This window comes from Eurytemora carolleeae, unplaced genomic scaffold (assembly GCF_000591075.1).
Source record: "Eurytemora carolleeae unplaced genomic scaffold, Eaff_2.0 scaffold85, whole genome shotgun sequence".
In the NCBI taxonomy this organism is placed as follows: Eukaryota; Metazoa; Arthropoda; class Copepoda; order Calanoida; family Temoridae; genus Eurytemora; species Eurytemora carolleeae.
This window is the reverse complement of record NW_019396334.1, coordinates 228,949-256,622: the sequence shown is the minus strand read 5'-3', so window position 1 is coordinate 256,622 and position 27,674 is coordinate 228,949. Positions and strand designations below refer to the sequence as shown.

Here is a 27,674-nt window from a genome sequence, read left to right as displayed (position 1 = left end):
TTTGTTCTCAACGGTTTGGAAAAAAATATTCATGATTTAATAATAATATGGATAATAATTCAATTCATTTTTGCTTTACTGACCCCCCCCCCCCTTTCCTTCATAATTATACTATTTCGTTTACAAAACATAACAAGAAATATATCCAAAATTTGATAAATTTAAAATGAAATAGAAATTGTTTTTACTTTTATATTGGATTTGAAAAATTGTCTATTTTGTGTCAATTTCTATCTGGTGTATATTGTATAAAAGCTATTATTACGTACTTCAATAAATTGATTCAATTACAACGGGTCATTTACTTTTTGCACAGGGTGTCCCAAAAATAAAAAATATGATTTCAAAATCAATGAATACATTAATGATTAAATATGTACAGCCAAAGGTTGAATTTTAATAAATATATATTTATGATTTTTTTGTGACATCCTTTTATCTGTGAGAGTTTAATGTAGAACTGATAAATAGGTAAAATGTGAAAATGGGAGGAAATAATTAATCAAACCTTTAATAACTATATATATATAAGAACTTGAAGATCACCCCCCCCCCTCCTCCAATTGTCAAGTATGAAAGAGCACGATGAAAATGTTATAGTTAATTTTTATATATTTATTTTTTACTCTCTGCAATGTAAAATTCTGGCCTTAAATACAAAAAAAATGTCCGGACAAAATGACTATAAAAAACTTCGATATGTTTTGAGATTGGTCTTTTTTAGATTACAGTGATAATTAGAAACCTGTGGAATGGGAAGACGACTTTTTTTACAAAATTTAGGAAGACGACATTATTGCAATACTTTTTGTATTTTATGAAGTTAAAAATCAATAGTTTAACTATTAACTTATCAAAATCACTTATTAAGTTTTACACTAAACAATTGCTGTGTCTTCGATCGGTTCAGCCGTTTTGACGTTTATTGGATACAAACAAACAAACAGACAAACAAACAGACAGACAAACAAGCCAAATTTATATATAGATATTCCAGTATTTCTGGCTTAAACTGAATCTTTAATACGCGTTTATTAAGCGACAATATTAAATGCAGGGAATAGGAATAAAGGGAAAGGAAATGGCGCTGCTCTGGTACGAGAAAGCCAGTTGCACTGTTTTTTAGATGAGTTTGCTATTCCTTACACACACACTCTTTACGTACAGACACACAACATGACTACAGTAAAGGAAATTGCAGAACAATGTTGTCAATTATAATTAAGCTTGAATAACAAGTAGTTTATTGTAAACTTTAATCAAATTATATTCTTTGCATGAAAATTTGCTTATAGTGTTGACTTAAATATGTAAATAATATATTACATGTATAATAAACTTATTTTTAAGTAATCAAATAACAATAAACAAATGTACTCTCCTAGACTGTACAAATACCGAGATTCTTATGTACTGAATATACCTAAAGTACACGCCTTTGCGCGGTTCGGTATTACTTACACACACTCTTTTGGTACAGACACACATAGATGACGTTTCCGCCCCCTGATCAAATGTCTTCCTTTATAGTCAAGACTATAGTTCTGCGTCGTTTTTTCAGTGTTTTAAACGTACAGGGTTACACACAAAGAATGAGACTGTAAAGACGTCTGTAACCTCTCATATAATGACCATCCCAAGTTTAAATTAAGTCTTCTAGCTTGAGAGTTTGTTGGCTTTAAATGGTTAATTTCCAAAGGTTCCAATAGTAGATTTTTTGTCAAAGAATTTTTGTGATTAAGGTTCGTTTAGCTTTTTAATTTATGGTTACTTATTTCTTTTATTTTACTTCCATTTATATTCCCTCTCTACTATTAGGAAGCTGAAATAAAGATAAAATGTTTAAATGTTTCAAACTGAATATGACAGAAAACACATAATTGTTTTATCTGATCTCCAGAATTACATTTATTTCAATTTCAAAAGTTTAAGTTTTAACTCAAAAGAGAAATAATACTAAATGTCAGATCAAAACGCATGAACCCGAACCGAATTGTCTCAAATTTTGATTTGGGAACTCGGTAAAACAATGAGAATGTTCTAAATTAGAAGCTGAGTGGATTGACTTGTGAAGGAAATCTCCAGGGAAAGCTGGGTTCCCAAGCTAGTAAAAATATATAAACGGGCGAAAAAAAGTGCAGGTAATATCCTAAAATATAATAAGTGTTTTCCTGTTGCTTTTTTTCTAAATGTAAACGGCGTAAAATCCTTCTCATCTCTCATACTAAATCTAGAAATAAATTAAATAAGATTTTTTAAAATATCATATTTATAATAATATTATATTACTGGAGATAAAACATTCAGTCGAGACCGCGTGAAAAGAATTTAGTCTCAGACACAAACTCTTTGCATCTAAATGGTGTAAACTTGTAGACCTTAGATATTTTAAACAACAAAATCTGCAATATCAAATATTCTCAGTTTAAAATGTTAAAGGTCTACAATATTAGGTTGCCAAGATATAGGCAAAAGAAAATTTTAATCTGTGGCAAAGACTCAATTCCGTCAAAAAAATAAAAAATTAATATAAGATCAGATCTATTCTTATTTTGATCAATATTGAAAATTCCAAAGAAAAACTGGTTTTATTTTTATTTTTTCCTTTTAGAAAAAAAGTCTAATAATTCTTTAAAACATCAAAGGTATAGAGGACATCAGGTTGCAAAAAAAGATTATAAGATCAGAGTTTGTGGAAAAAGACTCCTTTACTTTTATGTGTAAATTAATTAGGAATTAAGGAGGGGAAGGGGCGGGCGGGGTTGAAGAAGGGGAAGGGGCGGGGTTGAATGATGGGAAGGTGGGGGGCGGAGTCTTCTAAGAAATCCCCACCAAGTAAGAAAAATATCACTGTAACAGTTTGAATGCAGCAAAGAACTGAACTAAATGAATTCGCAATTTCGATATTTTCTCACTGCATCCCCCCCCCCTCAACACACATACGCACAAACCCAGCTCCCCCCCCCCTCTACACACATACGCACTAACCCAGCTCCGCTAAAAGTGTCCGACCGGTAAAGGCGGCGTATTGCCCCGATATGCATGGAATCATCAGAAAACGCGCGGAGAAAACTTACAATATGCCATTTGTTGCAGACATTTGTTACAGGCATTTGTTACAGGCATTTGTTACAGGCTTTTGTTACAGCCATTTGTTACAGGCATTTGTTACAGGCATTTGTTACAGACATTTGTTACAGACATTTGTTACAGGCATTTGTTACAGGCATTTGTTACAGGCATTTGTTACAGGCATTTGTTACAGGCATTTGTTACAGGCATTTGTTACAGGCATTTGTTACAGGCATTTGTTACCATTTGTTACAGGCATTTGTTACAGGCATTTGTTACAGACATTTGTTACAGGCATTTGTTATAGACATTGGTTATAGGCAGACAAACAGAGATTACAACTTTATATATACAGGGTTAGTCACAAAGGATGAAACTTTATAGACAACTGTACGGAACTTGCTAAGTCCATTTTCTTAGATTCAGGGCTCCTTGTTGGCCAAAACTGGATTATATCTGTGCTTAATCATTCCATAAACCATCAAAATACAAAGTTTAGAGTTTTGGGTCGTCTTTACAGTCTCATCCATTGTGGGTAATCCTGTATATATAAAGTTGTAATCTCTGTTTGTCTGTCAGTTACAAGTGCCTTACTGCAATAAGTTGTTTTAAGTCAGTGTCAATCCAGATACAACTTCGGTACTCATCATTATCTAATAATCCAACTTCTATATTCGTCAGTATCTATTAATCCATGGATACAACCTCTGTACTCATCAGTATCTATCAATCCAGATACAACCTCTGTATTCGTCATTATCTATCAATCGAGATACAACCTCTGTATTCGTCAGTATCTATCAATCAAGATACAACTTTTGTATTCATCATTATCTATCAATCCAGATACAACCTCTGTACTCATCATTATCTATCAATCGAGATACAACCTCTGTACTCATCATTATCTCAATCGAGATACAACCTCTGTACTCATCAGTATCTATCAATCCAGATTCAACCCCTGTATTCGTCAGTATCCATCAATCCAGATACAACCTCTGTACTCATCAGTATCTATCAATCCAGATACAGCCTCTGTATTTGTCAGTAGCTATCAATCGAGATACAACCTCTGTATACGTCAGTATCTATCAATCGAGATACAACTCGCTCTAGAACTCAATGTTCTACAATAGTACCTTATCCTGTATCAATCCAGATATAGCACTCTCTGTAATTCTTAGTATTATCGTACAGATACAACTCGAGCAGACTCTATGCTCTCTACAGGAGAAATAATACGTGTCTAAACGCAATAAAGAAAGGTTCATGTCCAACTCATCTATATTTAAATTAATGATGGGGTTTATAGTATATGTTATGGACAGAAAGGTTCGTTCAGAAATTTAATTAACGTAGTTAGGATACATATAACATATTACGAACATAGATGTACAATGTACATAGAAGATAAACCAGTTATGATCATGTGCGAGTTTTATTACATGTCTGTCTGTTTGTTTTTCCGATCATAACTCTGGAACCTCTACATCGATTTGCCTCAAATTGTGATGGGGGAATTCGGGGGAGCCACGGGAATGTTCTTAACTTGAGATTTTAAGTTGAGTGTGTCGACATTTATCGGGATAAATAGTTAAAATCGTAATTTACGACAAGGGACGTGTAATCGGTGGGACTAACTATGACTTGGTCCAAGCTAGTATATTATACTAACGCAGGAACCCAGGTGTTCCTGTAAACCACGTTCCCCCCCCAACCAAAACTTGAGGCAAATCGGTTAATGGCTTCCTGAGTTATGATCGGACATACAAAAAACAGAGATTACTACTTTATATATATAAATATACAATGCACATGGTACATGAAGGTGAAATATGCGTACTTTAGGACTTATGAGCTATATACACAAAGGATAAAATTATAAACTTCTTTCTTTTCCTTGCCAAATAATTTTTCTTACCCATTTAAAGACCATTTTCAAAGCAAAAGACTTTTTTAACCTTAAGATGGTCCTATTTTAAAGTTTCAAGTCGTCTTTACAGTCTTATTCTTTATGGGTAGCCCTGCATGCTGTATTTACCTTTACCGAAAATCGTCGTAGAAGTTTTTAGTATTTTTTGAAAGTTTTTATGGGAGTATCCGTGAGATGTTTTACTTGAATAGTTTATAGACTACTTTTATAGATGTTGATCTTTCAGTGACTATAGAAATAGTTACAAATGACCTTCCACTTGAGTCACGTTTCAGATTCACAACGATACCATTAAACTAAGATATCTTCTATATTGTTTACATACCAGCCAAGAAAAATTATGCATTTTACGAACTATCTGTTGTAATTGATTTTTAGAGCCAATATCATTCCAGGAAACTTGGAAGATATTTTGATTTCACCCCTTCCCCCATTCAAAGTAATTCTTGCAGGCAAAAAATAGTTTGCCCTAGTTTGTAAATTTTAAATGAGGAACTTGGTAGAACCACGGGAATGTTCTTTGTCTGGTTTAAGAATTCCAAGTTGAGTGGATCAACATTTATTGGGAAAAATCCTGCCATAGCTGGGTTCCCAAGCTAGAAGTTACAACCCTTCCTTTGAGTACCAACTCTTTCTCTGATACTTTTTCTTCCCCTCCTTACCTTATTCGTAATTTATCATCATTGTTTTTTAAATGTACTCAGTGTACATCCATCTATTTATTTACAATTCTTATTCGCTTATAATGGGCCAGCCAATCAAAACAACCAACTCTGGTTAGGCGGATCCAAACAACATAGTAAATGGTGATTTTTTATTTGTATTATCTCGTGCTTAATTTGTAGTTGAATAAAAATATGAAATATTAAAGTTTTAAGTTTAGTGGAAATTCTTTTTTGCGTTTAACTAATTTCCAAACAACGAATTTTACAAATTTTGAAGAATATTCGCACTTGAAACTGCATATAATCTTTCTCACTCTATAAATAAATTCAAATAATCATAAAACTATAAATCAGTTAAAGGATGGGAAAATATTAGTTTTCGATGCAGAAGCAAACAAGTTTTATTTTTTTATTAAACGATTATTCCTGGATCCATTTACTATAATTAATAATTGTGTATAACTATTATTTACTGTATTAATATAAATAAATTAATGTATTCGGCAAAATAAAAAAAGAGAGGGCATATAGTTTAATGGTTTACAGGTTTAAGTATTAATTCAATACTAGGCTTTTATTTGGGCCCGATCGGTTCAGCCGTTTTGACGTTTATTGGATACAAACACACAAGCTAAATTAATATATAGAAAGTACATTAATTAAAAATAAAATAACTAGTGACTACTATAATTGACAACTCTGTAATTTTGTATCCTCTTAGCTACAACTCTATAACCATATTTCCTCTACGGCGTTTCTATTTACTATGTAATTCTGTATCTTTTATAGATTTAAACCTTTTGACTCTGTGATATTGTTTTCTTCTTGGCTGAAAACCTGATGACTCAGTAATTATGTTCCCTCTGTGGGTTGTGGTCGGCTTATGACAGATATCAAATTAAAATCTCTGTTGTCTAGGTTTTTACTTTCTATGCAATCTAACCCAGTTAAATATTGTGGGAAAATTAAAAGTATGGATTGTTAAAAGAACGTATCGGTCGTACAGGGCTACTCACAAACGATGAGACTGTAAAGACGACGAAAAGTGCAGCAAATACCTCAATCCAACAAGTATACAGCTGCAGGGAATCATGAATCTAAGGAGACATGTAGCAAAACCTTAATCCAACAAGTATACAGCTGCAGGGAATCATGAATCTAAGGAAACATGTAGCAAATACCTTAATCCAACAAGTATACAGCTGCAGGGAATCATGAATCTAAGGAGACATGTTGCAAATACCTTAATCCAACAAGTATACAGCTGCAGGGAATCATGAATCTAAGGAAACATATAGCAAATGATATGGGATAGCCATGTTGGTGACAGGGAAAGGAGAAACAGAATTTTAAACTGTTGAACATAAGTTAAGAAATTGTTCTTTAAAAAGCTGAATTCCATTCCTTTAAGTTTGGATGATTTTGCTTTATGAGAGAAGAGGAAAAAGTTTAATATTCTAGATTGAAACTTTGTAAAGTTAAAGTGATATCTCTNTCCAATTCCATCTTTGTCAACCTTCCCCATCCTTTCTATCCTATTTGCTTCCCATTCTTCCTATCCTTTTTGCTTCCCATCCTCTCATTCCATGTTATTCCCATTCTTCCTATCCTATTCGATTTCCATCCTTTCTTTCCTTTTTTCTTCCAATCCTTTAATATCCTTTTTTCTTTCCATCCTTTACCTTCTTCAAATCTTTCCCATCCCCTCTGCCAATTCCAATCCCATCCTTCCCATCCTATTTGCTCCAATCCTTTCTACCCTATTATCTTCCTATCATTTTGCTGCCAATCCTACCTATCCTATTTGCTTCCTATCCTTCTCCTTCCTATCCTTTATTTTTCCCATTATATCCGGTCCTAATTTTTCCCACTCTTTTTATCCAACTTTCTTCCCATCCCTCCTATCCTTTTTTCTTCCCATTCACTCCTTTACCCTATTTGCTTCCAATTCTTCCTATGCTATTTGACTCCCATTTTTCTTATCCTATTCGATTCCCATCCTTCCTTTCCCATTCCATTCCATTTTTTCTTTTCTATTCGATTCTCATTAGTTATATCATATTTGCTTCCCATCCTTCCTTTTCTAATCCATTCCCATCCTTTCTATCATATTTGCTTCCAATCCCTCCTATCATATTTGCTTACAATTCTTCCTATACTTTTTGCTTCCCATCCTTCCTATTCTATATGCTAACCATCCTTCCTATCCTAATTGTTTCCCATTCTTTCTTTCCTGTTTGCTTCCCATTTTTTTCTATCCTATTTGCTTCCCATTCTTCCGATCCTAATTGCTTCCAACTCTTCCTATCCTATTTTTATTTGCAATTTTAACCCCCAATTTGTATTATAATACAGGGTGTCCCACGAAACATGACAGTTGGTGAATAGTTTTAAATGTAAAAGTTTTTAATGAAATAAACTGCAAAAAGTCTTTAATATCTGATAGAAGAAGACATTCATAGCTATTCAGCAATTGTCATGTTTTGTGGGACACCTTGTATATTATATGTATTGTGTATAATCACTTCATGATATTGTGCTCAATACACAGAGTTACCCACAAAGGATGAGATTGTAAAGACGACTTAAAACTCTTTAAATATGAAGACTTCTAAGTTAAATAAAATCCTCTGTCTTAAATAAAGTCTTTCAATCACTCATTCATTGATTTTATAAAAAAAAAAGTTTACAGCAACAGGAAACCGTGAATATAAGGAAACAGACAGTAATAATTCCGTACAATCGTCTCTGTAGTCTCATCCTTTGTGGGTATTGTTCTAACTTTGCCTTGAAGATTTCATTTATTATTATTTAATAAGAACTATCTTTAGAGCTTCAAAGACGAAAATATCTGCCGTAAGGGGAATATAGAAATATGATAGAAACAGGATAGATAGATGGATAGATAGATAGATAGATAGATAGATAGATAGATAGATAGATAGATAGATAGATAGATAGATAGATAGATAGATAGATAGATAGATAGATAGATAGATAGATAGATAGATAGATAGATAGATAGATTTAGTTTTATATTTTTTTTATAATTGTCCGGTCTTCTTTTATATAATTGCACCCGCGAAGGTTTGCACAAATTGATTTTAATTTGTTTCTTTATGAAATTATTACAAATTAAATTTTACGCTGTTTGGTTTCAAGTGGTTCTCCCAAAAGACAAAAGGTTGGTATAGGGTGTCCCATTATAAATGGAATTTTATTTTGAATAAAAGTAAATTTCATCAAATTTCAAATAAACATTATATACTAAGAACAATCTTAAATACAAGCAAAAAATCTTTAAAATGATTCTGAAGTATGTTTTTATTATGCCTAAAACTTTTATGAAAAAATGTTAAAAATCAGGAAAAAAAATTAACAATAAAGTGTATGTCGTCTTTTGAATCTCCCTGTATAATTATGTTTATCCTTGTCTGGTCAAACTTTCCCCAATCAATTCATATTTGCTAAAAACTGCGTACATAACGCAGAGATGTTGTGGTCAAAGTTGAGAAATTTGCGTAGGTTTTGCGCTCCCTGAAATTTACGAATTCTACGAGTTCTGGAAAACCACAAAGTCTGTAGAATACTGCAGCGTGCAGTCTGACCAAGGGCATGCGCCGCCATAATTTAGATGCATGGATTCCTAAAGTAGAGTTTTTAAAGCGCTTGATGAAGAGACAAAGGGGGGGATGAGGGGGACGCCTCCCGCCCCTGTAAAAATTAGTAACGCAGGTTGAAAGAGCCTAGACATCTTCTAGTCCCTTTAATTTATAATTTCAAGAATAGATTGATTCAAAAATTGTTTTTCACGCGTTGTAACTTAAAATGAAAATTTTTAAATATGTAAAAAAAAGAATATTTGGTAACACATTTCCTCTCTCACACAGCTTTTCACGGGTTTGATATAAAAATGACCGAATTTCATGTGTAAAATTCCAGGGGGGGAGGGATATTATTTATTCTACCCCCCTCCCTCCCCCCTAGAAAAAATCGTGTTGCTATTATATAAATAATATGTTGCTATTTTGCATTTTCGCAAACAGTGCTTTAATATGCAAAAATTACAATTTTCGATTGATAATATTAAAATTCTGCGAAAGTTATTTCTCATAAATTTGGAAGTTTCAAAACACTTAACTAAATTTTTTTATTTATCATTAAAATAGATGGAATTTATTATTTTATCATTTAAATAGATGGGATTTATTATTTTATCATTAAAATAGATGAAATAAATATAAAATCTCAATGAGAAACAAAAGAAGGAGGCCAAAAGTATAACTGGCAATAAATAGCAGAACTCTAAAAGCGCTTAAAAAGTTTTTGCGTCTACGGCCAACCATTTTTTTTAAATCCAAGAAGAAAAAAATGTTTGCATCTGTTTTCACTAAAACTCTTATAATTGTGTCTCTTAAAAATGGTGCGTTAATCAAATACGAAATATAATCACGAATATATTCCCATGTTTTTCGGAACATCCTGTATAAACAACTGTCAGGTGAATTAATACACTTTTCCCGATTTTTGGTATTTCACTGTGGTATTTCAGATTACAAATTATAGTCTGAATAGTTACCAAAACCATATTTTACACCAATAAAGAGACCATTTTTCTTGAAATATGCAGAACATGTGTAATATTAATCTATTTCAAATAAAATCTGATCAATGAAGTTGTGGATACAAATGTTATACATATGGTTCAATTTCTTTTTTATAGATAGGATTTAGGACGCTTTGCAGCCTTTTTCTATTGACAATTTTATCTTATAAATGCTGCATTAAGCCACCCTTTTTTTCTTTATTTCCGGAGGGGAAATTGTATTTCTATGGTGGGTAACTGGCCTGCCCCCCCCCCCCCCCGGTGGGGTATTTTCGGGGGTTTTTGGGAGGGTGGTTACTGGTTGTTGTCCCAATCTTTCTCTTAAAATGCATTTGCTTTATGCTTCATGATGAACATGAACAGAATGAATATATTCTGATAATCTTTTTATTTACAAAAATTGTATCAATGCTGCTTGAACTGATTTATAATGATTTCAATTTATAATTACTTTTCCCGTTCATATATTTTACCTTGAATGGGTCCTGTAAATCTACGAAATTCCGTGCATTCAAGAGGTCTTAGTATACCTAGGTTACGTATAGGATAGCATAAATATTGCAAAAAAATACAAATAATCTTTTTTACACAAAATTAATACGGATTTAGGATAATCTGGATATATAAATAGATTCTAACAACCATTCATCAAGGGTGTAAGGGCGTCGCAAGTTTGGTCTCTGATTTGTGTATAAAATAACCATTTTACAAGTTTTCACGGAAATAACCAGTTTTCCGTCCGATTTTAGAACTTCAGCACAACATTACAATCGGGAGCGTATTCAGGAATTTGTCCAAGGAGGGTTTAATTTCTTTATCTTTCAAGGAGGGGTTCAGCACCCATTGAGCCTGAAAACCCGCTGAAATCAATAGATTTCACTGGTCCAGGGGGGGGGCTTAGCCCCTGATTACAATGAACTGAGACTTCTCTCAAAAAAAACTACCCATGCGGCCGAGCCTTATTTGACTCGAATAAGAGTTTTATGGTGTTAACTCAATACTGCAGCTGCCCCCCCCCCCCCCCCCTCTTTTAGATGTGAACTGACATAAATAGTAAACAGGTGACTAAAACTGTAACAATGTATTTTTTTGGAATTTATGTTTCATAATTGTAGAATGCCACTTCATGAAATAAAGTAAACGTAGTGAATACGTAACACGTTTAAAATAAAATAAAACATTATAGTTAATACTCTAGGCCTGGCATAGTGATCATATAAATTATGAAATTTAAAAAGTATTTATTGTGATGCTAGCCGAAATATATATCTCTCTGACCTTTAATCGTCGCTAAAATATAATTGTAAGTATACACCTGAAGAAATTGTTCGTAATATAAAATTTACCAAAAAGATGTTGTATAAAAATATGTGGGAGACATTTCTAAAATGCTGTTAATTACTTTGAACAAAATGTTTATAATTTCAAAATAAGTACTTTGAGTAGTTCAATATTCGATCCTGATCAAACAGATTATTGAACCTTTCCGTCCGCCCCCCCCCCCCCCCCCTGCAAACTTACCAAGGGTCAAATTTCTGCAGCATTATTGGTACGTCTTTGAGACCTCTTCGCTCAACTGGTTATCATTTTACTCACGACTATAAGCGAAATCATCCGATAACATAAATTAAGAAATATTTTGGTTCTTCAATAAAAGGAGTTATAGTTGTAAACATGAAAGACTAATGTGGGTACCCCGCTTTGCCTGGATTTTATCCTATGAAAGTCAACCCACTCAACTCAGAATTTCAAAACCAGGCTTAGTACATTCCCGTGGATCTTACGAGTTTCGCAATCAAAATTTCTGACAAATCGGTCCAATGGTTCCTGAGTTATGATCAGAAATATTAACAGAAAAACAAAGATTTCTACTTATGTATATATATATACATCTAAATATACATCTATATATAGAGCAATCTGTAACAATTTGTATTAATAAATATCAAAAACTGAGAAGATTATTGCTTTGATATATATATATATATAATATTATTTACATATAAATATGTATATATGCATATATTCAAAAAATCAGCTTCAAATTAAATCATTTTAATATATTAAATTTATTTTGCAATACATGATGTTTCTTTCATGCCTTGTTGCAATCATCAGTAAATTAATTAATTAATTATATATAGATATATATTTTAATCTTACGAACAATTTACTTTAGTGTAACGTGCTTTGGACTTATCAAAGGAAGTTATTTATATTATTTTATTTACTTTAGTGTAACGTGCTCCTACTGTGCTTTGGCTTATCAAAGGAAGTTATTTATATTATTTTATTTACTTTAGTGTAACGTGCTCCTACTGCGCTTTGGGCTTATCAAAGAAAGTTATTTATATTATTTTATTTACTTTAGTGTAACGTGCTCCTACTGCGCTTTGGGCTTATCAAAGAAAGTTATTTATATTATTTTATTCACTTTAGTTTAACGTGCTCCTACTGTGCTTTGGGCTTATCAAAGGAAGTTATTTATATTATTTTATTTACATTAGTTTAACGTTCTCCTACTGTGCTTTGGACTTATCAAAGGAAGTTATTTATATTATTTTATTTACTTTAGTTTAACGTGCTCCTACTGCGCTTTGGGCTTATCAAAGAAAGTTATTTATATTATTTTATTTACATTAGTGTAACGTGCTTCTACTGTGCTTTGGAATTTCAAAGGAAGTTAATTATATTATTTTATTTACTTTAGTGTAACGTGCTCCTACTGTGCTTTGGGCTTATCAAAGGAAGTTATTTATATTGTTTTATTTACATTAGTTTAACGTTCTCCTACTGTGCTTTGGGCTTATCAAAGGAAGTTATTTATATTATTTTATTTACATTAGTTTAATGTCCTCCTACTGTGCTTTGGGCTTATCAAAGGAAGTTATTTATATTGTTTTATTTACATTAGTTTAACGTTCTCCTACTGTGCTTTGGGCTTATCAAAGGAAGTTATTTATATTATTTTATTTACATTAGTTTAATGTCCTCCTACTGTGCTTTGGACTTATCAAAGGAAGTTATTTATATTATTTTATTTACTTTAGTGTAACGTGCTCCTACTGCGCTTTGGAATTATCAAAGGAAGTTATTTATATTATTTTATTTACTTTAGTGTAACGTGCTCGTACTGCGCTTTGGACTTATCAAAGGAAGTTAATTATAGTGTTTTATTTAACTGACCACGTTTAATTACACAGTTTCTCTTCTTATTTTTGTTTCCCGTAAATTCTAATGGTTGAAAATAATTATACTGAGTTTAATTGTTAAATTTCGCAGTTCTCTCCCACTCGTAATTATTCACTTACACACATATATTGTGCAAACATACTAACGTGTTTAAAGGGACTGTACGCTTATTAAGTTACACTTTTTAATAAAATGACATATCAGATTCACAACGGTACCTGTGAAATCTTTGACTGATTAAGGACGCATGGGATAAATAAGATCCTTATTTTTTTCTTATGTAAGGTTGTTTTTTCTTAATTCCAGATTTAAATATAAGCATTACAATTTACATGCTACAAAGATACTGAAAGAAATTGTCAGAATTCAATACTTTTAAAGAAAGAAAAACAACGATATCTTCCTCACTGTTACTCAGAGACATTGCCCTAAAAAAATTGTTAAATGTTAACAATAACGAAGTGAGAACAATGATTTTGGAAATAACGATCGAGTTTAATTTGTAAGAAATGTGCCTATAGTCCTTACTCCCTACATTTACGTGCTCTTGTAAGCATTCACCATCTGGTCTTGAAGACCTATTACATTTAAGTGTTTTCAGTAAAACCTTTAATTATATCATTATTGTTGTGCAAATTATTATTAGCATTGTTATAGGAACATTTAGGAAAATCGCAGTAATGCAAAATTAAAATATGCATGGTTCAATATTTTGCAAAAGACAGAAGTTTCCAGATTTTACGATTTTAGACTTTTAAAGCTTAAAGGGACTATCGCCAAAATTTCCAAATAATTTGTATGGTTTAAAGTACGTAAAATATATAATGCCTTTACGGGTACTAAGTAATCCGAAAAAATAGAAACCCTACATAAATTCAAATAGTTATCATAATAATGTCAAAAAGAATATTCTAAATTGTTAATTATGTCACTATAGGGTTAATTGATTTCTTTAGGTCGAGTGAAAGACGAACAAAAAGTCGATTTTTGGTAAAATTTTCCAAATATCAAATAAACCAATTCCATTTTCAGAGGGAATGGCGGAATGTCTAACGCGTATTTCATAAAAGTTGTGAGAATTAGTTTCATATTAATTTATTAAGATAATTTTAATCATTTTACTAGTTTTAATTTCAATCTTAAAAAATCTTGTAAAATTTTCTTAGGAAGCTTCGATAAAAAATATATCGCAGTTCTTAAAGTTCATCATGGGTTTAAAGTGAAATCTCAGAAGAGGAAAATTAGGATCCAAACATTGAAATGAATTAGTTAAATATCATTGCATAGCGCACTTTATTTAAAGTATATTAATTCGTACCAATAACATTTATCACAATTATTTTCAGATTTTGGGAGTTTAAATTTTAAAGTTGTTAAAGTTGTACTTCATGTACATAACATTTCAAAATAAAGAAAAAGAATATTTTTTATAGATAAAAGATTATTAAAGGGACTGTCAACCTATTTTCAGTTTATCCTCCACGCGAAGATGCCAGTACCAGATTTGAAACGGGACCCTTGAAACCGTATATTCTGTTCAAAACTGTGCAAGTCACTTTTGCAGAGAAACCGCAACTGCATATCGGTTTTGAGGAACCAAAACATGAATATCTATTTCATACTTGATCAGACAAAGCTTTCAAAGGTAAAGTTGTAAATCGGGCATTGCCATTTTTGCATAGAGGGTTACTTGAAATTACGCTTACAGTCCCTTTAAAGAACGCCGNAATGGGGGGTAATTCTGCAATCTTAAAATAACAAATGTAGCCCATATAACATATACTGACAATTGACTATAAATAACTTATATATATTTTATGATTATAGCTTCTTTTTGATTTGATAATTTATATACATAATACGATTATAAGCTCAGTGTGAATATTTCAACACATTTTCTTTTCACAATAATTTTCATATCTTCAAGAAAACGCCAAAATAATTTTATATAAATCCATATTAAATCAACGCCATTAACAATTCACAGCGATATCCTTTAAATCTTTGTAAACAAAAATACATTTTAACCTTGGCAGGGGTCCATACAATTCCATCTAATACGATCCCAAATGTTAATTGATTGATATTAGGGGCAGAAACTAACCATGTTGTTGTTGTTGAAAACAATTGGAAGTATGATATTAAGTTGTAGAAAAAATTTCATACTGCAGAATATAAACTGCAAAGAGCAAGGGAGTGCAGCACTAACGCAAGAATGTGCAGAGTTGAAAAATAAATCCGCTAACTATCATGATAATATTTAAGTTGAAAAATAAATCCGCGAACTATCATGATAACATATAAGTTGAAAAATAAATCCGCGAACTATCATGATAATATATAGGTTGAAAAATAAATCCGCGAACTATCATGATAATATATAGGTTGAAAAAATCTGAGGAAAAAATGGCGCGAACTATCATGAAAATGTGCAGAGTTGAAAAAAAACCGGGAAAAAATGGGCAGAGTTCACAAATATACCCTGGGAAAAATGGCGTGAACTATCATGAGAATATGCAGAGTTGAAAAATAAATCCGGGGAAGAATTGCGCGAACTATCATGAGAATGTGCAGACTGTCTGATGTCTGTTTAAAGCTTCAGATTTCTTGAATTGGCTGCCACAACCTCGCTCACACCACAGCTTCTCCACGTCAACTCCTGGCCGGGATCTAATCATAGCAAATACAAGTTATCAGGAGTGTTTATTTTTTAGAATTAGCCTCTCCCCCCATTAATTTATTGATTTTCACCAAAAATCATTTACTTTCCCAAAATCAGCGAAATCAGGGTGTCCCACGAAACATGAAAGAGAGAAAAAGCTTTAACAACGACTTTGATTTTAGAAATAATAAAGCGGGATTTATCTGTCAACCTAAGCTATTACATATATGATTCTTAACACAATAATCAAAACTCTCCTAGTCCTGGGATTTCCAAAATGTGATCTGAATTGTATGTGTTTTCAGTATTACCAAAAATATTAAGTTTTGTCCAGATTAAAATAAAAAATGATGAAATTACAAGTTGTCGAAATTCTTCGGATATCGGTAATTTTGAAAGCAAACAAAAATTGCAATCCACATTTTGAAAATGCTAGGACAATGACCAAGGGGAGGGGTATTTTATGTTTATTAAAAAAATTTGCTCCTAATAATAGTTTAACGAATAAATGCCACAAATTATTACAATGGTCAACAAAGACGATATTCAAGTCATCTCTCAACTGTCATGTTTCGTAGTACACCCTGTTATTTGAAAATAATTAAAAATTCAACTATAAAAAATAAATTCTTGAATGATGACTAAGAAATACAAAAACTTACATTTTATTGTTTGAAGGAACATATTTAGATAATGCCAAGGATTCTAACAAACTGAAATCCTAATTTGGACAGACAATTTATTACATTAAAGACAATTTATTACATTAAAGCGTAAAATCAAGTAACCCTCCATGCAACAATTGCAATATCCGTTTTTTCTAATATATCTGACCCGAAACAAACTCTAACATATTTAGAAAAAATTGGGGTTTACAAGAAAAATCTTTTTAATTTGTTTCTTAGATATAAAGTCATAATGTTTTTCTCTCAAAGTTGTTAAAGAAAAACAAATAAACATAATACAAATATTTTAAATAAAAAATTGTCTGGAAGTTCCTTGATTGGTTTATATTTGTAGGGAACAAACCGATCCTTGTAGAAGAGTTCCTGGAACTGATAAATATATCCTTCACCTAAATAACTAAATAATAACAAAAATTCTGCCATTTTGACTTCCTCAGATGGAATTTAAAGAATTTGAGCCGTGGTTTAAATCTTCCAAACCCCGATTTAAATTAAGCGCCGGCTTAAATCTTGAAACATTTGATACAATTTTAAGTGGAACCAACCGGATTCCGAAAAATATAGATCTATTTCCAAGGGTCAAAATATGGACCAAAACATATATTTCAACTGTTAGCTTATGACCTATTATTTAAAACTTCATCATCTCTCTGAATGGTTTCTTAAGTTTCAGCAAATGGAATAAGCGAAAAAATGACTGAGCTTTAAAGAGTACAGTTGTAAATCAGAAATTCCATTCAAGATCCTTCGAATAGTTGAAACCTTTTAGGTAGCGTATAACCTTTGATTAATATTATTAGCAGACAACCCATCGTGCAATAACAGTGAGGTCCTTTGAAAATTGAATAAATTAGCACTGCTGTCATAACTTTTTGATATTCTGGCAACGGAAGAATGAAAAAAAAAACTATATTATCGTGAATTATTATAGAAATATAGACTTTAAGGGAAAGAAGTGCCTCATTTTATTAAACAAATTAGGTTTAAAATGTTGGCTTTTGAGCCGCCGTAAATTGTAGAAATAAAAATTTCGCGGTTTTTTATTTTCAATGATAGATGTTCAGAAAAAAGTTACCTTCAGGAATCTGCCGGATAATTCTATTCTCTTCGTAAAATCTGAAAATCAAAATAGAATATATAACAAATATTTGAACCAGAGATCAAAGCTTTTGGTTGATATAGTGCTAATCTACAACGCCTCATCTCGATATTTACTGTCTATGGCAACTTTAGAATTTAATAAATTGATCCATCAATCGTAATAATCCCTCCAGAACACGAACACAACATGATATCCAAGAAAAGAAAAAAAATTAATCCGTAGGGCCTGCACAAGATACTGATAATTGTTTCATCTAGGGACTGCACAAGAGACGGAAACTGCCTGAATTAGGGCTTCACGACTCAAAGTTTTAGCTTCGGGTAAAATTGCAAAAATAGAAAGCAAATAAAAGGCAGGTTTGAGATTTTTGCAATAAAGCGTCGAAGAAAAAATCTGAAGTGGTAATTAATGTTGAAAAAGAAAGTAAAATTAAGTTACCCAAAATAATATCTCATCTGTCTCCAGCTCTGTGCTCTGTAACAAACAATAAAATTAGTAAACCAACAACCGGCAAAAATAAAATTCTTAATGGGACTGTACGCGTAATTTCAAGCAAAAATGTTAACGCCCGATTAAGAACGGTACTTTAATATCAATATTGTGGAAGATATTGTTAAAGGTGTTCAAATCTGATATATGTTTTCCTGCAGTCCGCAAGTCACTTTATTAGTGAAGCCAGAATTGAAACTAATCTGTTGTGAAAATTGTAAATATTGATAAATAATTCATACTTGATCAGACAAATAAGATATCAGGCATTGCCATTGAATATAGGGTCCATAGAAATTACACTTACACTTTACAGTCCCTGTAATAATAAAACAGAATTTACCTTATATTTTTTAATTGTTTATAATTCTCCCACAGTTTACCCAACCGACCAATATCCTGAAAAATTAAAACATTTAAAAAAATATAACTTGGACAAAAGTAATTGCAGGATCGGGTATCATCATTAAATCAAATCAAATCGTTATAAACCCGTTATTTGTAATGATATATCTCTGTTCTGAATTGCTAAATAGCTGAGTTAATTTATTTTTCATTTATAAATTTATTTCTTTAAATAATTGATCGACTTTTGATTTGTTCATGCTTCACCTATTCTAATTAAATTCAATGATTTATTGGCTTTTTTACTAGTTTTTACTAATTAATTAATTGATTAAAAATAAATCTGCCAAATGTCAATTGACTGATCACTTGATCTATTAGTAATGATAATTGATTTAAAATTCTGCTAAATGTCAATTATCTGATCACTTGATCTATTAGTATTTAGTAATGATTAATGGATTTAAAATAAATCTGCTAAATGCCAATTATGTGATCACTTGATCTATTAGTAATGATTTGTTGATTGATTGATCATTGAATAATTGATATTTTAAAAATTACCTAATTTTCAACATTTGATATCAATAATTTAAAAATATTTAATAACTGATTTTGTTTTTAAATATTAGATTGATTAATAATTCTTGATTTTGTATCCTAGTATTCATTAATTTTCAATACTTGGTTTTGTTTTCAATAATTGTTAACTTTCCAATAATTGATTTTGTTTTCAATAATTGATTAATTTTCAATATTGATTTTGTTTTCAATAATTGATTAATTTTCAATATTGATTTTGTTTTCAATAATTGTTAAATTTCCAATAATTGATTTTGTTTTCAATAATTGATTAATTTTCAATATTGATTTTGTTTTCAATAATTGTTAACTTTCCAATAATTGATTTTGTTTTCAATAATTGATTTATTTATAATTACCTCCAAATAAAATTTACCGATACTTTCATCTTGCCACCGGAAACACGGATCATTCCTGAATATTAAACATTTTTTATCTGAATATTTTTTCTTACCATTTTTATCTCAATATTTTTTTCTTAACATTTTTATCTTAATATTTTAATATACTTGCAATGAGAAATCAAGGAAAGAACGCCATGGTATTTGTTTCTAATATTTTAAGAAAAATTTGGAGAAAAAAAATTTTTATAGATAAATAATTTGTCTGCATACATTTGTCTTCAAAATAATCATTTGTCATTTGCAGTAATTTAAAGTGACCCTCCATGCAAAGATGACAATGCCCGATTTACTACGCTACCCTACCCGTAAAAGCTTTGTCAGGTCAAGTATCCACATTTTGATCATTCAAGGGTACCGTTGTAAATCGGGTATTGCAATCTTTGCCAGGAGGGTTATTTGAAATCAAGCTAATATTAGTTCCTTTAATTTGATTTTGTTTGTAAAAAATACAGGAAGAGATTCTTTCTAACTATTTTAACAAATTGTTTCTAAAATGTAATTTAATGAAAAACCGGGAAAAGATGACAATAAGTGGTCCCAGCACGTGACAAGAATGGAAAGGTATTTGCTGTATCTTCTATACATATATATATATATATATATTAAAGTCTGCACAAATTGTTTCGGCGTTGGGGAAGGCAGCGCCTAAAACTTGATTTCTTAGTGGTATATGTTATGTAAAGGGTTACCCACAACGGATGAGACTGTAAAGACGACCTGAAACTCTTTAAATATGACGATCCCAAGATTGCACTTTGTCTCAAATGTGGTCTTTTTAATAGTTCGCCAAAGTAAGAAACATGTTTACAGTTGCAGGGAATCATTAATATAAGGAAACAGGCAGTATAAATTCCGTACAGTCGTCTCTGAAGTCTCTTTCTTCGAGGGTAACCTGTATCCGTGAGAATATGAATATAAAGAATGAAATCCCTTGTTACCTGTTAAATAATTCCTTCATGAACTGCCAAAGCCATCTATGTTTATCAGACGGAATCTGTTTAAGTCTTGGATATCCCTGGACAACAAGAATAAATCAATAAAAATGGAAAGACGACCTAGAGAACCTTTAGAACGCATGTTGTTGTTACAGGGATCGTAAGCGTAATTTCAATAGGCCTTCTATGCAAAAATAGCAATGCCCAATTCACAACGCTACCTTTGAAACCTTTATCTGATCAATAGCGGGGAAAATATTGTCGTTTTCTAAGGTAGTGCTGAATTCTGATAATTCCTTTATTTGTTCCTGGAATAGAAATTTGCAATTCCCTTTAGTAGAGAAACCACACTTGAAGTTTACCAGTTCTCAAAATTATTAACATTGATATCTTATCAGAAATAGCTTGTAAGGGTACCATTGTGAATAGGGCATTGTTAACATAAATGTCACTTGAAAATACGCAAACATTCTCTTTAAACGTCGACATTCACATCAGAACATAGCTGGTATGCACTAAATCTTAAATATTTTAACACATCTTTGGTAAAAAAAGTATTTAAAATATTTCCAAGAATACCAGTAAAAAAAATTCAACCAAAAAGTATTTTAGAAATAATTTTGTCATTATTGACGAAAAAGTTACCTTTGTTAATGCTTCCGATATATTGGATCCACTGAAAACGAAAATAATTTTAATTTTATAAAAAAATTTAAAAATTTGTAATTTTCAGTTTTTTGTTGTTTTACTCACATTTTCATTGAGACCTGGGAGTAAGGAGATTGCGCTTGATGACTAGTTGTTCTAAACTTATCCTAAAAATACAATTTTCAATATAGGTTTAAAATAATCGGAACCTTCTAGAACCTCTTTTGATAGTTTGTCTAAAACAAACTAGCAACTTATGCCTAGTCTAAAAAAGCAGTGCTTAGGATCCATTTAATTTTGATGCGGATTCGGATCCGGAATCTGGATCCACTCTGGAAAAAAATGGATTCGGATCCAAATCCGGATCCGGATCATTTCTATAAGATTTACTGAATCCTTTTGACAACAAAAAATAATTTTCAAATTTTTTGTTTTATTTCTTTCGCATATTTTTATCCTAAAACTTGATGAACCATTCAGAAATATTAAATCTCTCTTTTTTTCAAAAGTTCATATTTTGGTTTTATGAGTAAAAAAGGTGTTTTTTGCAGTTTTTGGTTGATATTTTACCCCTTGGATCCGGATCCTAAGCTCTGAAAAAAAGCATACTAGAATTTAACACGCGAGGCATTTACCTCAAAATCTATGGTAAAAAATTTGTCTTAATATTATGGGATGACCGTTCTATTTTTAAAGGAGGAATGGGAAAGGATATAACACGTGTTTGCGGTTTATAATTGCTAAATAAGATTCATAAGGAATCTGGTTTTTGAAAATTATAAAATAATAGTAAATAAAAAAAATAATAATGATGTCTTTTAAAAGAAAAGAATGAATACAATAGATTCGGATCCTTAGCATGAAAAGTTCAATAAGATTCACAATCCATGAATTCACTATATTCACTTAAAACACTTCTGAATTCAAGATTAATGGATAAAAGAGGAATGTAACAAATTGAAATTTTTAGAGGGAGAGAAACAACTTAGTGCTTCAGAAACGGATTAAGAAAGCGATTTAAAAAATAATTTAATTTTCATATCTCATGGAGAAAGGAGAAAAATAAGAAATTCATAACGGATAAAGTTGGCGTAAACAACTCAGATAAAACAACACCTGAATATTAACGGTTGTGTTCATGTTTGTTTGCTGAGTAGAGGGTTGGATCTGGACTTGAACACCGGGAAAAGGTTGCTGAACAGGCTGAACAGGTTGAAGAGATTGTTGAACAGGATGAATACTTTGTTTGGGAGCCAGGTTCTGCAATAAATACTTTGGAACAAGATTGGGAGATTGTTTTGGCGCCAATTTAATTTCAGGTTTATTCTTTGGTTTGGTTTGGAGGTTGGGAGAATGAGTTTGGATGTTTCGAGGCTGAATTTTGAGAATCTGCGATGAGTTTAGAGGATCAGGAGGCTGTTGAGGCTGTGAGAATGCTACAAGAATTCGTCCAGGATTGGATTCGGGATCTTAAAATAAAAAAATGTTCAGCTGAAATGTAGATAAACCAGACATTGATATTTATTATTATTAAATGTTTATCAAAATGTTCAAAAGGGAAGTTTGTTAATTGTCCAATGTTCATATTAGTTTATTTTACTAAAATACTACGGAGACCTTTTTCAAATGTGAAGAACAATAGATGGTATAGGGGAAATCAGAATTAATCGATTGAACTCTGTATGAGAATAATATTATGTATAAATAATATTGTTCTCTTCAGTAAAGAGAACCAGAAAACTGTAGAATACGAAGACGACATTAAACAGTACAGAAGTGAATTTGATGTTGTTACGAAGCAAATAGCTTTACTAGTAAGTTATTAAATCACTAAGTGAAATGGGTCTGTTTACACTGCAATTGCTGTGCCTCATGTTCTATGTACTATATAAAGTCTAAACTTGAGTCTAAAAGTCGACTTCCTATTCCAGAGTTTTCTGGTTATCACTGTACTTAAAGCGTTTTGTCTAAAAATTTAATATCTTATTTTTTTGTTTATCTTTTGATTTTTTTCAGGATAGAGTATGATAATATTTCCTAAAACCGACAATCTGCAATTTTTTTAATTTAGTTCGAGATTGCTCTACATTTTACACCTTTTGAACTGTTTTAGAATAAGTACACAGTAAAGAACATCTCCCACTATTGAGTATTAAGAAAGGATTCTGTAAAGAACCTCGACATGGACCCCCCAGACCGCAGCAAGATGAGAGCGTCATTACACAAGATGCCACCTACCCGTTCCATCCACGCCCCCAAACATCGAGGTATTAAAAACAGAGGGGCATGCCAAGAAACAAGTAAAACTGATAACCTTGCAATCTGTTAACTGTAGCAAACATTTTTTTATCAGTGGTTTAGTATTAATATTTTTAGTAGAAAAGCAAGAATGTTTAATAGACATAGTGTGAACTATTGTGGCAGAAATATCAACGTTTTGATATATTTCATTAATTTTTCAAAAATTACAAAAAGCTATTCTTACTACTTTCAGAATGAAAATTGATATAAAAAAAATTATTAAAAAGAAAAATTTCACTTAAACATATTCCTTTGAAAAGATATTAAAAATTCATAAATTTTCTTTACAGAATTTTATATACCAAACCTTGTGTACTCAATGATACCAAGTGAACTAGAAGGGTGAAATATTCGACAATGTTAACTACACTTTACAGCCAACCAGGACAGGAGCTAGATAATTATGTCCACCTACTGCCCCCAACCTCCCACCAACTTTTCCCAGCCGAGGGCCGGGAGAAGAAGTGGTGCTAACCGTTGGCTGGTATTATTAGATTAAGAAAACTTATTTACCGATAAATACAGTTTCATGGTTTGCAAATCCTTGATCATCTGTCTTTGGTTTAATAGCCGGTAAAGGACCGGATCTGTCCGCCGTCGTTCTTATTTTACCCGTTCTCCGCCGTTTTCCACTACTCCGCTTCTCCTGAAGCCACAAAATGTTATACGGATCCTGATCTTTGATATCTAATAAAAAAGGATTCGGATCCGGCTCACCCATAGGAATTTTTTTCTAAAAACTTTCATATTTGTTTCTCTTCAATGTTTCTGATGAGTAACACTTGATGTTAAAGTTTTATGAAAAAAGTTTTTTTGCAGTTGTATATTTTAAAAATAAAAATAAATTTTAAATAAAAATAAATTCCAATTTTACAAACTAAAATATATAATATTTTAACCTGTGTATCAGCGAGGACCACCTCTTCACAAAAATAATCTGGGCAAAACTAAAAAAAAATCATATTTTTTTATCAAACAATGCATTTTTTCATTCAGGAGAAAGCATGAACAGATAGTGTTACTGAAACNGGGGGGGGGGGGGTCGAGCTGAGAGAGAAGGATAAAGAAAAACAGACAAAAATCGAGAGTATATATTTCCCTGAAAAAAATACTACCTAATCCCCCTCCCTGTTCAAACAAAAATTTTCCTCAGTATTTTAAGAATATGTACAATTAATTCTAAAGGTTTTTTTCTTGCCGAATTAGGGATGGGGGGGAGGAGGCCACATAAAAAAAATTCGGTAAAAAATACCAAAAAGGAGAGGGGGAGGGGGTTAATTTCTTAAAATATATATCCCTAATAGAAGATTACAAACCTGAGGTTCGACAATCTGATCTCGGGCAAACAGCTGAACCTGTCGTCTTCGAACAACCTGCTCAGTTAAATTTAAATCGGGGAGTGCTTTTAACCGGGGAGTTCTTTTAACCGGGGAGTGCTTTTAACCGGGGAGTGCTTTTAACCGGGGAGTTCTTTTAACCGGGCAGTGCTTTTAACCGGAGAGTACTTTTAACCGGGGAGTGCTTTTAACCGGGGAGTTCTTTTAACCGGGGAGTTCTTTTAATCGGGGAGTTCTTTTAACCGGGGAGTTCTTTTAACCGGGCAGTGCTTTTAACCGGAGAGTACTTTTAACCGGGGAGTGCTTTTAACCGGGGAGTTCTTTTAACCGGGGAGTTCTTTTAATCGGGGAGTTCTTTAAATCGGGGAGTGCTTTTAACCGGGGAGTTCTTCTAACCGGGGAGTGCTTTTAACAGGGGAGTGCTTTTAACCGAGGATTGCTTTTAACCGGGGAGTTCTTTAAATCGGGGAGTGCTTTTAACCGGGGAGTGCTTTTAACCGGGGAGTGCTTTTAACCGGAGAGTACTTTTAACCAGGGAGTACTTTTAACCAGGGAGTGCTTTTAACCGGGGAGTTCTTTAAATCGGGGAGTGCTTTTAACCGGGGAGTGCTTTTAACCGGGGAGTGCTTTTAACCGGGGAGTGATTTTAACCGGGGAGTGCTTTTAACCGGGGAGTTCTTTTAATCAATGAGTGCAAAACGATGTGTTTTAGAGGAAGAACAAAGGGATAAGTTAGCAGAGAAAGTGATAATTTTCTAGAGAACGCTCATATCATTAATCATTATTGTACATGCAAAAATTGTCTAATTATAGAAGGGGGGGGATTACAAAAAAAATTCTTTAGAACAGAGTCAAGCATAAATTCCATAAAGGATTAAGTTATTAATTTTTAAACACAAAGATTAAACTACCTGAAAGTCTGAAGAATCCTTGGCAGGCCGTGAAAGCAAAACTCTAAATAGATAGATCAATCAAACAATCAATCAATCAATCAATCAAGGTGTTTTTCTTTATCGCCGAGGGATTATACACAGCGTGGCCCAATAAACATGGGAATTCAGTGACGAATTCGATATCGTCTTTTTAAATAATTCTTTGATTTAGTATAGTGATACCCACTGAGAAAGCTGTATTGTGTAAAAGTTACGTCTGCTATGTTTGTTTATGTTTTGACTGTATACGGTTGTACTTAACAAGAAAATTGCAGTAAACAAACAGAGTAAACATGTCCGTCTTCACAGTTCATCTTGCAGAGACATTATAGACACATCTTTGCAGTCTTTTATCGTTTTCATAAAATAAACTCTAGCAGACATAATAATATTATGGCTTTTGGAATTAGGTATTACAATGCTAAATCATAACTAAGACGATATCGAATTCGTCACTGAATTCCCATGTTTTTTGGGACACCCTGTACCATATACGACGGCTTTCATCAGGAATAAAAAAAACAGAAAAGACCAAGTTCGGATATTGTAAATGAAAATTAGTCATAAAAATTCAGGAATTTTAAAATCAAACAATTTCTTCCAATTTCATAAATTTGCATGTAGCAAATTTAAAAGGTTGAGTTGATGCTTTTTTTGTCATTTTCATTTCAATATCACGGAAATAATAAATATTTTTTGCGTATTCACTCCCAAAATAATATGTACTGTCCTCGAAAATTCATTTAGTTTCCAGTAAAATGTTCGTGCTTCACAGACAAATAAAATCTTTTGGAGTGCAGGTCTTATTTTTCAAGAAACAAAAACATTGGAAAAATTTAATTTTACCTTTTACTTTTGATTTGCTGGATTCTCCATGAATCTAAACATTTAACATTTAAAATCATTTTTTAAAATTAGAAATCAACTTTATTTTCCCGGACCGGTGATATGACCCGGGACAATAAAGAGGATTTCAAATGTGGTTATTTGATACATTTCAGATATAGTTGAGATGATAAAATTTGAGAATTTGATTTAATTGTGTGCTTACTTTCTTATCTCATTTTTCAGGGGTGTATGACAGGGGGGGATGGCAAAGGGACAATAACATTTCATAAGACAAAAACAGTTCACGGTTAAAATTATAACAAAATTATAAAAATTTCATTCTACAATTGTTTTTGCCAGGGCGTTCCTCTCAGAATTCCAAAACAACAAAACTTCTTCACCCAACCCCGGCTCAAATCCTTTGCAGAGGTGCAAAGGATTTGAGTTTTTGCCACAAACTCAAATTTTCTAATCCCTTTATCTTTACAACCGGATATATCAAACTTAAAACATGTTATCTGACATAGTTCATAAATACTGAAGATCTACGGCATCTGGTTGAAGAAACACAGGGCTTGAAGAAAAAGAGTTTGTTTCAAAAACTCAGTTCCTTAACTATTAGAATTATATAAATAACATAACGTACCATCTTCTTCATTTAACTCATCAGTTTCACCAACAACCTTAATGGGACAGTAAAGGGAAAATGAAAGGGGGTATAGGCTGAAAGCTAATCACTTTAGCTCTTGATCGCGACCCATGAAAGTTATATCTGATGTTCCTGTCTTGAGAAATTGATATAAAACTGTGTTAAAATTATACGAAAATTCATATATGTAAAATTTTGAAAATCTGAAACTTAAATCACGTGACCAGAACTATCACCAATGGCAGAGCAGTATACTGGTCACGTGTCTCCGCCTGTATCACGTGACCACTTTACTGCACTGCC

At 32.0% G+C, this 27,674-nt stretch overlaps 1 protein-coding gene across 1 annotated transcript in view; it reads right to left on the bottom strand.

Moving 5' to 3' along the window:
* Positions 1 to 15,945: 15,945 nt before the first annotated feature.
* LOC111701150 (uncharacterized) overlaps positions 15,946 to 27,674 on the bottom strand; it is a gene marked incomplete in the record, with an annotated part of 13,513 nt that continues 1,784 nt past the window's right edge. The window contains 17 exon segments of the mRNA XM_023472318.1: positions 15,946 to 16,141; positions 16,796 to 16,854; positions 17,132 to 17,208; positions 17,895 to 17,935; positions 18,360 to 18,395; positions 18,754 to 18,809; positions 19,697 to 19,751; positions 20,680 to 20,756; positions 21,322 to 21,352; positions 21,430 to 21,491; positions 22,441 to 22,793; positions 24,139 to 24,271; positions 24,525 to 24,572; positions 24,942 to 24,998; positions 25,874 to 25,916; positions 26,741 to 26,774; positions 27,369 to 27,405. Coding sequence (XP_023328086.1) covers positions 16,030 to 16,141; positions 16,796 to 16,854; positions 17,132 to 17,208; positions 17,895 to 17,935; positions 18,360 to 18,395; positions 18,754 to 18,809; positions 19,697 to 19,751; positions 20,680 to 20,756; positions 21,322 to 21,352; positions 21,430 to 21,491; positions 22,441 to 22,793; positions 24,139 to 24,271; positions 24,525 to 24,572; positions 24,942 to 24,998; positions 25,874 to 25,916; positions 26,741 to 26,774; positions 27,369 to 27,405 — 1,311 coding nt within the window.